At 35.9% G+C, this 12250-nt stretch overlaps 1 protein-coding gene across 1 annotated transcript in view; it reads right to left on the bottom strand.

Annotated features, from left to right (window-relative positions):
• Nucleotides 1–2138: 2138 nt before the first annotated feature.
• Nucleotides 2139–12250, bottom strand: part of CPA3 (carboxypeptidase A3) — a 31317-nt gene continuing 21205 nt past the window's right edge. The window contains exons 9-11 of the mRNA XM_074298380.1: nucleotides 11547–11749; nucleotides 8065–8149; nucleotides 2139–3433 (exon numbers count right to left, since the gene is read on the bottom strand). Coding sequence (XP_074154481.1) covers nucleotides 3246–3433; nucleotides 8065–8149; nucleotides 11547–11749 — 476 coding nt within the window. The 3' untranslated portion in view covers nucleotides 2139–3245. The remainder of the gene's footprint in view (nucleotides 3434–8064; nucleotides 8150–11546; nucleotides 11750–12250) is intronic.

Genomic DNA, 12250 nt, shown 5'->3' on the forward strand with positions numbered 1-12250 from the left:
CTCTTCTTTCTGAATCTTTCCTTTTTCCTTCACTTTCTCTCTCTCCCTCTTTTTTCCTCTCTCACTCTCTTCCCCCCCTCTCTCTGTCCCTGTCTCTCTCTTTCTCTCCCTCTTTCATCCTCCCCTAACTCTGTCTCCCAGTCTCCCCTTCCTTTTTCTCTCCCTCCTTCTCTTTCCCTCATTTCCTCTCTCTCTCTCTCCTTCCTATCTGTCTCTTTATCTCTCTTCCTCCCTCTTTCTTAGTCTATCTCTTTCACTTTTTTCTCACTTCCTCTTTTCTCCCCTTCTCCACCTCTATCTTTATCACTTTTTTTCTGTGACTTTATCTTTTCTTCTCATTCTTTTCTCCTCTTTCTCTCTCTTTTTTCTTGTTTCTCCTTACCCTTTTCTTTTCCTTTTCTTTGTCTCTCTCCTTTCTTCTGTCTCTCTTCTTCTCTTTCTCCTTCCTCTTTCTTTATTTTTCTTTCCTTTTGTCATCTTTCTTTGTCTCTCTTTCTCTGTTTCTGTCTCTCTTATATTTTTTATTTTATCACTCTATTTTCCCAGCAAAATCTTTCTGAGAAAACTTTCAGCTTCCCATAATAAGAAAATACTCTGATCTTAGACAATACGCTCACCTACCCCTGCCTTTTTTTAATGAGTTTCTAAGTCTTGCAAGAACTACTGTCCGATGGATACACCCATACCTAGCAAATATTTCTAATAACTCAAGTCCTATATTCATCCATTTGCTTCCTTTCCTCTCTCCCCATTCCCATGTGCTGTCTCATTGAATCCATCTCACCTAGTCAGGGTAGGATACTTTAGCTCTGAAAAGTGATGGACATGAAATTGTCAAACACTGAAGGAACTAATTAAGTTTCTTGCACCATCTCTGTGAAATAAAGTAGTCTTCACTTTCCTTCTCAAATAACTATGTGTTTTCATTTTAATCCATTATAAGCACTTTGGGGTGATGACCATTTCTCTAGCTCAATTTGTATAGTGCTGACACAGCATCTTGCAAAGACAGAACTAAAGAAACGCTTTAGGCTAATGATACTTGAAGCATGATGTGAAAAAAATTATTAGGAAAACAAATAGACTAAATGAGTTTTTTGTCACATTTAGAAATAGGCAAATAATTTTGCATTTGCTCACATTTAAGCACAGAAATATATATGCCAAGCTTTATTAATTTGACATAGCTTGAACTACCTTCATGCATAATGATACTTGGGGTACAATGACTCCATCTTCAGAGAAGAAGGATTTTTTTCTCCAAATCAATTCTGCCATTTGAGTAAATTTTTGATATTTTGTGCCAGATTATTAAATTACCAGAAGTCCTGTTTTGAGATGTTCTCCCAATTCCTCCATTGGCCACTCAAGTGGGGAGGGGGCAAGGAAGAATGCAAATTCTCAGAACACACTGCAGGGAGTTCAGGTAGATCTCCTTTTTGGCAGATTAGAGGAAGCTGCCATTAGATTTAATGGTAACTGTGTTTTAGAATCATTTATAATCCACAAAAATGTTTTTTTTAAGAGTGCACATACAGCAAGATAACTGTATAAATATGCATACATATATTGTATTTAACATATACTTTAACATATTTAACATGTATGGGACTACCTGCCTTCTAGGGGAGGGGGTGGAGGGAAGGAGGGGAAAAGTTGGAACAGAAGGTTTTGCAAGGGTCAGTGTTGAAAAATTACCCATGCATATATCTTGTAAATAAAAAGCTATAATAATGATATAAAAAGAGTGCACAGAGCAGTCAAGTCTTCAGATTCTAAGGGACAACACCATCATCCAACCTTTTCATCTTTCCAATCCTGATCAACCTTGGAGTGGAACTTAGGTGGCTGAGAGGTGAACCTCACCTTGCTGCTGCAAACTATAAGGAGATTTACCTGAAAATCCTAGGTTAGACCCGTAGCATAGAAGATTACTCCTAAAACAATCTTTTCCAATAAGCTCTTCTCTGAACCAGGGAAGGACTCACATCATAGTCCAGAACTCACTGTGTCTTGGCACATGGCAGCATAGAGCTTTGGCAGGAAATCTTGGCAAAATATGGCAGACTGTAAATTTCACAAATTAATGAAAAATGTGTTGGGGAGAATTGGCTTGAAGATAAAAAAGAGGCTTTCCATTTTTCCATTACAGATAATTTTATTTCCTGCTATAGTATAGTTTTGTTGCTATATAAAGATATAAGCCATATTTACTTTGGCTAATTCAACAAATATACATTGAGAAATTAAGCTTATGAATATTTCAAATAATTCTTAACACAATGATACAATGTATAGTCAAGCCTTAATAAGAATGAAAACACAACTTAATAAGAATCTTAACTAGTCAATATATCTTTTAAAGTTTTAATCTTTTTTTGATGGGGGAAGAAAAGGATATATAGCTCTATTTGTTGTTCTGGAAATTGCAACGTAAAAATGAAAGCATGATGGAAAAATGTGATTCAGGAGGAGTGAAAAGACACATTTTAGACTAGATATTAAAAGCCCTGAGAAGGAATGTGAGCTTTGCCACTAATTAGCTACATGACTTCACAATTGGCTTCACTTTTCTCGGCTTCTGTTTCCTCACTGGTAAAATGACTAGGTTAGATTAAATGAGCTTTGAAGTCATAGAAAACTCAAAGTCTCTAAATCTATTTTTTTTTTTTTTTTTTTTTTTTGCAATCCACTCTGTGCAGGGAAGAAATAGTAGCTCCTTCTAGATTAATGTAAAGCAGTAATATATAATAAACACTATCAGAAAATCAATTCTGTAGAATGCTAAAGAACAGCCCTTTATTTTACTTATTTATTTTTTTTGCTGAGGCAATTGGGGTTAAGTGACTTGCCCAGGGTCACACAGCTAGGAAGTGTTAAATGTCTGAAGTCAAATTTGAACTCAGATCCTCCTTGACTTCAGGGCAGGTGCTCTATCCACTATACCATCTAGCTGCCCCAGTAGCCCTTTATTTTTGACTCAGTCTTTATCTTTTCCAGGGAAAGGGATCAAAGGCCTTTTGTTTTTCTTGATTCAATTCACTTTGTTGCATTGTATACTACGGCAAGCAAAAGATGAGTGAGTAACAGAATGGATAAAGGAATTAGTTGAATGGAGTTATTAAGATTTGAGGATAAAAATTTTTCAAGTGATATAGATAATCCATCAATGACTAAGAGAGTGTATGGAAGTTACATGACAATGAAAAGGGAATTAATTGGCTTATTATAGAATGAAAAAATGTTTACAAAGGATTCTTAAGGATGTACTTGGCAATAGACTTGATGGCCAACATGGTCTCTTTACAGGTTGCCTTAATCTGTGATTCTGGGAGGAGAAAACCATATCTTCCTCTATCTCGGAGCTCAAAAGCAAATGAACGCTTGATGCCAAGGTCGTAAGTCCAATCTATAGATGAGCCTGAGGTTGGATCTGTAAAATATAAATATTATATTGGAGGGAACTGTTAATAATTTTTTTCCCTTAAGAAAGAAATTTACTAGAGCAAAGTTAGATAACAAAAGGAAATTATACATATTATCTACAGCATTAATGCTGGTATAGCCAATGAAATATTATCTTCCAGTGTTATCAATATATGATAACCAAACTCCATCTTATCATTCCTAAATTCTGGAGTAATAATAGCATTGACCAGGAAGCTGAGGTATTGAGATAGAAATGAGACAATACTGCTCTCTTGAAGGTTATTTTGCTGGATATCTTATTTAGGCAAAACCAATCAACAGTGGGCAAAAATATGCTTTTAGTGACTTAAATAATGCAAATAGGATAATATTTCAAATATTCTTGATATGTGACTTTGACTCCATTCTACAATGTTACCTGTATACACAGGCCCACATGAATGAAAATGTGTTCATTGACATTAGAGCAATTATAAATGAAGCATTTTTAATGGATACAGGGATTATGGGATGCATATCAATGAAATCATATATATATATTTACATATATATATGCTATTTATTAATGACCTTGGGCAAGTCACTTAACCTCATTTTCCTCAAATATATATGTATATATATATATATATATATATATATATATATATATATATATACACATATATAGAGAGAATCAGAGACACACATACATATACACACAGAGAGAGACAGAGAGATAAACAGAGACAGAGACAAAGACATAGACAGATACAGAAACAGAGAGAGAGGGAAGACACATACATCCACAGACATCCACACACACACATCCACACACAGAAAGAGAGAGAAAAAGAGAGAAAGAAACAGCATCTTACTATTAAGATGAATTTAAGATTAAGAGATGAAGGAAAATATTTTTATGAGTGAAAGATCAAATGTATAAAATAAGTTAAACTAAGGAAACATATAACCTCTCATCTTTTTTATGATCAATCTCATGATCTATTTATTTAACTGTGTTCTTTAGGAACTTGACTTCTAAAACACAACCCATCAAACTTCACAAATATCTTTTGAAGACAGGAACAGGCCTCAAAGAAAATTGTTAAATAAACGTGCCCCTAGGCAAGGAAAAGAAGCTTTAAGACTGAAATCCAACAAATGTTTGGTGTGGAGGAGGATGAAGAAATAAAGTGTCAACACATATAAAGTTTGCTAATTTGTTGCCTCTTGATAAATATTATCCAATGAACAACAATAATAGTACTATTACTTGTTAAGTTCCCCAAAGTCTTAATACAGTCCAACTCTTAAATGATTTAAAAATCTTAGGACTTTTGGATTATTCTTTACTTTAATCTTTTCAGGAAAACTATGATTTAATTGATTTACATTCCATAACACTTGAATTTATATTTCCCTATGTCCTTTAAAAGTGCTTCATTTTCTCCCTCTGACCATCCTTTCTCATCACCCTTTCCCTTTACAGATTTTACTCTACCTAGAGTATAATCTCTCAGACTCTATAGCTCTTGTTCAGGCAACTGGTGGGTGCAATGGGTAGAACCCTGCACCTGAAGTTAGGAAGGAATGAGTTCAAATCCAGTCTCAGAAACTAACTAGTTTTGTGACCCTGAGCAATTCGCTTAACCTCATTTTCCTCATCTGTAAAATGGGAGGATAGTAGCCCCTATGTCACAGGACTGTAGTGAAGATCAAATGAGATCATATTTGTAGAAACACTTAGCATAGTGCCTGTGTGCAGTAGGCTTTATATAACTGATTATTCTTTTTTCTTCTTCCCTTCACAGCCTATAAGTTTGAAATAGATCAGTAGTAGTGTATCTGAAACCATGGAACTTTACAGTCAATGTAGTATCTTATATTTTATTTCATTTAATCACAATTGCCCTACAAGTTAGGGACAACTGATGAAGTGGATGGACATATACTGACTAAAGCTTCTCTCCTACATCACTACTCAAACAGGCAAATGAACATTAGGATGGCTAGAGTAGTTGTGTGCACATGGGTATTTTGGGAAAACCTTGGCTAATTTTTTCATGGTGGTTCCATGGTGGTATTAATGACTGATTTTTAGAAATGGTTGGCATTTCCAAAGATTATGGAGAACATCTTTATTCCATATGGAATAGTTTTCTTTCTGTAAAATTTCCCATTTGGATTAATGACACTAAATGGAGAAGATATACACTAATGGTAGGCAGTCATTTGTGGTAATTTTCCTCTACTAATGCATTGGGGCTTAGAGGAATGTCTTATTATTTTTTTTTTGTGATACATGATGGCAATTGTTACATTTTACAAACCTTAATTTGCAAAGAAAAACCATGGAAGTTAGAAAGCAAGGGCAGACTAGAGAGGTAGCTACAAAAATGTGCATCATTCCAGATAGAATGGATGGAATATAATCTGCAGTTTCTTCATTTATCTACCTATGTATCTGTATTCTCATCAATACAGCCTCATGTTCTGGTGCCATTATGGTTTGGTCAATGCATTGGCCTTTGATGGGCAATGGCTTCACAGAAAAAAGAGTAGAGGGGTCCTTAGAAGTTATCTAGTTCAACTCCCCATTTTCAGAAGAGGAAATAGGATTGGTTGATCAATAAACATTTATTAAGCACCTCAATAGTTAAGACTCCTCAAAATGCTTTTAAACACATTAATTAAAATAGATAAGATTACAAAGGAAACAATTATAATAATTTAAAAATAAAAAAATCTTTTAAAAATTAAAATAGTAGAATAGTTCTAAGTATTTTTCCATTCGTGTTTACAGACTCCCCTGAAATCTGCAGATTCCAGGTTAAGAACTCCTGGAATAGATGCTTTCCAAGGTTCTTTATAGCTCTAAAGGCGATGATACCTCAAATGACAATAAGGCTATCAGTAATATACCTTTCATCTACAAGATATAAAATCTAAAAGATAGTATATTCCCTTGGGCCTTTCATTATCTAGCATCCTACTAGGTACCATGTGCCAGGGTACAACTTCACAAACAAGACTTTTCCCTCTATATGTGACCTTCCTTTGGTCAACTTTCTCTAGTTGTCATCCTGGGTCTTGAGTCAGTCTGGGAGGGAAAATACAAAGACTCTTGAGTCCCTGACTCATATGCTTAGCACAATTTCTGGTACATGGTATGATCTTAATGAATGCTACTTCCCTGGCTTATCGGGGTGGTATAATGGATAGATTACTGATTAGAAATGAGATCTGGGTTAAAATACTACTTTAGTTACTAACTAGTTTAAAAGCCCTGGCCTTATGGTATGTATCATCCCTAAGGTTCCTTCTCCTCAAAATCTAGGACCTCATTATACAATGTGTTTTCCAGGAAGGTCGCAAGGTCATTGTCTTAGTTCCTCAAGGACTAAGATCCTTTTTCATGTTCACTTCTCTTCTCCCTCCAACCCACATATGTCTTTGTATTATTATTATTATTATTATTATTATTATTATTATTATTATTAATTTTTTTTTTTTGCTGAGGCAATTGGGGTTAAGTGAATTGCCCAAGGTCTCACAGCTAGGAAGCGTTAAGTGTCTGAGGCTGGATTTGAACTCAGGTCCTCCTGACTTTAGGTCTGGTGCTCTATCCACTGTGTCACCTAGCTGCCCCATGTCTTTTTTATTGATTTATATAGCACTTTAAGATTTACAAAGTGGTTTAACTATGTTACCTCATTTGATCTGCACAAAATCCCTTTGAGGTGCTTATTATTATTCCCATTTTACAGATGAGGAGACTGAAGCTGTGACAGGAAAAATGATTTACTTAGGCTCACATAGCTGGTAAGTATCTGAGGTAGGATTTGAATTCAGGTCTGTGTTTTCTGCTATGATTTTTACTTCCATACATATACTATGTCACCTAGCTGCCAAGACTTTGCATTTCAACGCAATAGTGTTCATAATGACATTGTGTTCTCTATGTTGACTCCCCTCTAGTATATAGATTTTTTGAGGGACGTGACTATTTAATTTTTATTTTTGTGTTTCTACATCCTAACTGTTCCTGACACATAAGTTTTTAATAATGCTTAGTTAGAAAATAGTCACATAAGGTTTAGAACTTGGAGTCAGAAAATCTGGCTTTAATTCTCTCTTTAAATACTAATTACAGTGTGACCCTGGGCAAGTCACTTTAGCACTTTATGCCTCTGTTTCCTCATCTGTAAAGTGAGAGAACTGGACTAAATGACTTGTAAAATCCCTTCTGGTTCTAAAATCTACATTCCTGTAGTTTCTGTTTTTCTTGGACTTAATCTTGGATTGTCAAGCAGAGATGGAATTTCCTGGTTATGTAGTTATTATAACACAAACATATGAAAATATAACAATTTATGTCTACACATGGATAGTGAGTAGACCCGTGGTTTCACTGTGATAGAAAATTCCACCATGAAGAAACTATCTTTATCAATATAGATTGATATCTTCTAGGCAAGTTACAGTCTCAGAGAGTGGCTTAAGCATGGAGAAAATACATGACTTGCCTAGTGTCACACAGTGTGAAAGAACTTGAATCTAGCACTTGAATTTCTGACAGAGGCCAGCTCTCTACCCACTATGTCATGCTGTTTCTCAAATACCCACTTATTAAAACAAAACAAAGTGAAGACTCACAAATTGTTGTTGCAATGGGTCCATAGACATATTGTGTTTCATATCGAGATGCTAAAGCTTCTGTGGCAATTCTGGAAATTTTAAACTGGAGAAAAAAGAAAAGAAAAAATGGAAGATTAATAATATGTTTATCCAGTATCCAAACAATTGATAGATTCAGTGGAAATCAACTTAACAGGTGATCTGGCACAGTGGAGACCCATCTAAAATGTTTTCCAGTTGAGTATGTCTACACAATGTCGACATAATCTAAATAGCAAATGATTTCACCCAAATCAATCAATAAACAAGCATTTATTAGCAACTTACTATGTGTCAAGAAGTGGATTAATTCCTGATATAGAAAGAAAAAAATGAATCAATCCCTGTCTTCAAGAAGCTTATAGTCTAATGGGAGAGTCATTATATACATGTAACCCATAGAGAAATTGTTGTAGATCAGTTGTGTCCAACTCTTCATGACTCCATGGACCATAACATCCATGGAGTTTTCTTGCCAAAGATATTGGAGTGATTTGGCATTTTCTTTGCCACTGGATTAAAGAAAAAAAAAAAAAAACGGTTAAATGACTTACCTACTCACAGATAGTAAGTGTCTGAGGTGAGATTTGAACTCAGGTCTTTCCGACTAGTCTAGCTGCTGAGCTACTTAACTACCTCCAATAGTGTATCAACAACCCTCGAGTCTTTCCACAAGCTGGGTTGGGCTCATTCACCTCATTTGTATATTTTGGCAAGTTAGTTGGTTCCTCATGGATAAAGGATCCTGTGACTACAGCAATAACTCAGAGTTCTTTAATACTTGTGGGTAACTCTTTTTATTAGCATGGATAATCCATGAGCCCCATTGGTGTACTTCCCTGAACAAATCAGCTATTAATTCTCAATTATCATAACCAAAACATCTACTGAAAATGCAAAACAAGGAGATGATATTTACAAATCATTCCACCTATCAATCTCAATCAAACTCTCCCACCAATGCAATAATATATGTTGGGACAGTAAAACACATTTTGATTTCTGGTGAATCAAGAGACATGTAAGGAATAAATATAAGCTCAGTGAAAATCATATTTCTAGAATTCTAGAATTTGTTGTTTTCTTTCTGTCTCTGAAACTCTTCACGAAACTTTGAGTAAATCTTTTGTGCCTTATAGATATCTCTCTTGCTAACCTGAACTGATTCACTTTATGCTTGACAAAATCCTCCCTGGATATGCGGCCTCAGCCAGACCAGTCAATATTCTAGTTACCTCTCTGCTTCCAAATAATTCCTCTGCTCAGCTAGATTTTCTGTAATCTCATCAACAGCTATAGAATGTATCACTCCTGGATTGATGTTTAATTAATACCTTTAGCTGCAGTATCGATATGCTCTATTTCCTAAATTAAGAAAAGGTGATGAACCATATTAGAAAGTTAGCATAAAGTTCTCCAATTCTGCTCTTTGAAGGCTTTGTTTTACTTCTCAGTGATGACAGGGACAATGCAGAGAATTATCTTCTATCACCTCTTCTATTCAATAGTAAATTATAACAGGGAATAGGGTGTTTTTTTCCTACTTGATTTTCTTCTTTGCAGCAAGTAAAAATAGAGAGTAGAAGATTTTTTCTCCCTTCTTAGCAGTGATTGTCAATAACTCCAGTTCCTCCCTAGCCAACCAGATTTCATAGTGACAAACTGACAGTGGGGAGAGAGAGAGAGAGAGAGAGAGAGAGAGAGAGAGAGAGAGAGAGAGAGAGAGAGAGAGAGAGAGAGAGAAATTAGGGTATTTAACATGTCTCTGAAATCTGTCCTTCCTGTTTTAACACTTTACCTTAGTTTATGATTAGTAATCAAATCCTTATCTTCTGTCTAAAATCAGGTAAATTACATTTGTCTTGTAATCACAACAGAATCACCGAACAGTTCTGGTGTTCATATATTCTAAATTCTTAACCTAAAAGACCTACAATTTTTGGAATTTTCACATGCAAATCACTGAGACAAACTGTGTTTTCTAACATGCTATCATTCGTCTTATACAAATAGCAAATACTATTTCAGAATGATGAGTGAGACTCATCTTAGTTACTTAGAAGTCCTGAGCAGAATTACGCCACATCCAAGTGAACTGTCAAGGCAGACTTAACAACTGCTTTTCTCAGAAGCAGACATGCCCCACACAAGGGAGTTGTCAAGGGTCACCCCCTTACATACAAATGTGAAGAATGAATACAAGGTAGTTTTAGGAAAGAGGGCACTAGCGGTCCTCCTTTAACCTTGTCCCTCCCTCACCATTGAACCTTTCCTTGAACAAAGAACGTATAAGCAAAGCCAACTGACACAGCTTGACAATATTTAACAATGTACACCATATTCCACATCTGCTGTTCCTTACTTCTCTACTGAGCACTCACAGTTCTTCAGACTGTGATTATTCACTACGGTTTGTCAGAGTTCAATTCCCTTTTGTGTCATTATCAATTATATTATTGTGACACTGTGTACATTGTTCTCTTGACCCGATACCCTTTCTATTGTGTCTCACTGCCTTAATCACATGTGTTGGAGTTCCTAAATAGAGAAGATCAAGAAAAGCTTCGTGAAGAAGATAATTTGAGCTGAGTCTTGAAGGAAACCAAATATGCCAAAAGGCAGAGGTGAGGAGAGAGTGCAATCCAAGGATGGGGATTCACCCAACATAAAGGTGCCTCACCTTTGTTCTCACCCTAGCTTAATCTTTCTTTATATTCCTCATAGCCTTCTCAACCCCAGAGATGCTGCCTTCCTCAAGTAAGGGGGCTGGAAGAATTCTTTCTTCCTACCTTTTTGTCCTTCCCGTTTTCTTGCTGATCCTTCAACATCTAATACTTTCTGCCATCTATCGAAGCGCCCTACTGTTATAAAATTGATATTATCGGTGCTTCTCTAACATTACTATTATGAACTAACACTTCTACTGTTCCTTCCCCAGAGGAATGATTTTCATCCTATTTATAAAGCTTCAATAGAGCTGTGTCTATGGGAATGGAAGGGTGCAGAAAGAAATTCTTGGTTTTTATATTTTCTTGACAAAGATACTTTGCCATTTCCTTCTCTGGCTCATTTTACAGACAAAGATTGAGACAAATGGTTAAATGACTTGCTCAGGTTAACACAGTATTTGAGGTCACATTGGGACTCAGATCCTCCTGGCTCCAGGCCCAGCATTCTGTGTGTTGGCTGCCCAATACTACAAATACAAACCTCAAAATATTTCCAAGAGCTCAACTAATGCTGGAATCAGGTGATTTTCACAGATAAAAGTTGTTGCCTTGCATTGTCCAGACATAATATCGATTTGTAAAACTTAAGAATAATGTTTTTAAAAACAAATACATCACTGTTGCTTTGCTTATGAAGGTGCATTAATAAAGATTGGGTCAGAGGACATTGGTGGTAGAAGTGTGCAAATTGGAGACATCATTAAAAAAACAAAAACAAAAACAAAAATCTACCAGTTCCTCATGATTTGGTGTCATGACCTTAGTGTAGCCATAAGGAAACATGAGCATCTGGGAGTAGGCGTGGATGGAAACATAGGCTTCAATTGCATGAATGTGACTTTGAATGAAGTTAACCACCGCTTTAGTCTCTTTCTCGGACTCTGGTGCCGTTCCTCTATATATTTCTGCACAAGGGCGATTTGTCCATGGATCAGCTATGAAAAAAGAAAAAACACACAAAGGATGGGGTTATTCATAGTCTGAACCCCATCATCATGGCTTATGTCTCCTCTGATTTAAATGTTCCTGTTAGCTCCAAAATCAGACATAAAATAAAAACTGATGCGGAGTTCAGTACTTTCAGGAGCAGTCCATCTCTTTATTGAACAGTTCAAATTTTTCCTACCTCTGTTTGTCTTTGAAAGCTCTTTATTACCTGGACTTTTTCTAACTTTCTTGTCCTCTTACAGCTTATTACTCTCCATTGACTATGTGATCCAATAACCCTGGACATCTGGTTATTCCTTACACACAATGCACTAGCTCTTGAATCTTAGTATTGTCACTGGCCATTCTCCCATTGCTTGGATTGTTCTTCCTCCTACTCTGGGTTTCTTTCAATTTCTTGTAAAGTCCTGCCTTCTGAATGATACCTTTCCATGTCCTCCTTGATTTAACGCTTTCCCTCTGAGACTACTCCTGGGTATATCTTGTTT

This window comes from Sminthopsis crassicaudata, chromosome 3 (genome assembly GCF_048593235.1).
Source record: "Sminthopsis crassicaudata isolate SCR6 chromosome 3, ASM4859323v1, whole genome shotgun sequence".
Classification (NCBI taxonomy): Eukaryota; Metazoa; Chordata; class Mammalia; order Dasyuromorphia; family Dasyuridae; genus Sminthopsis; species Sminthopsis crassicaudata.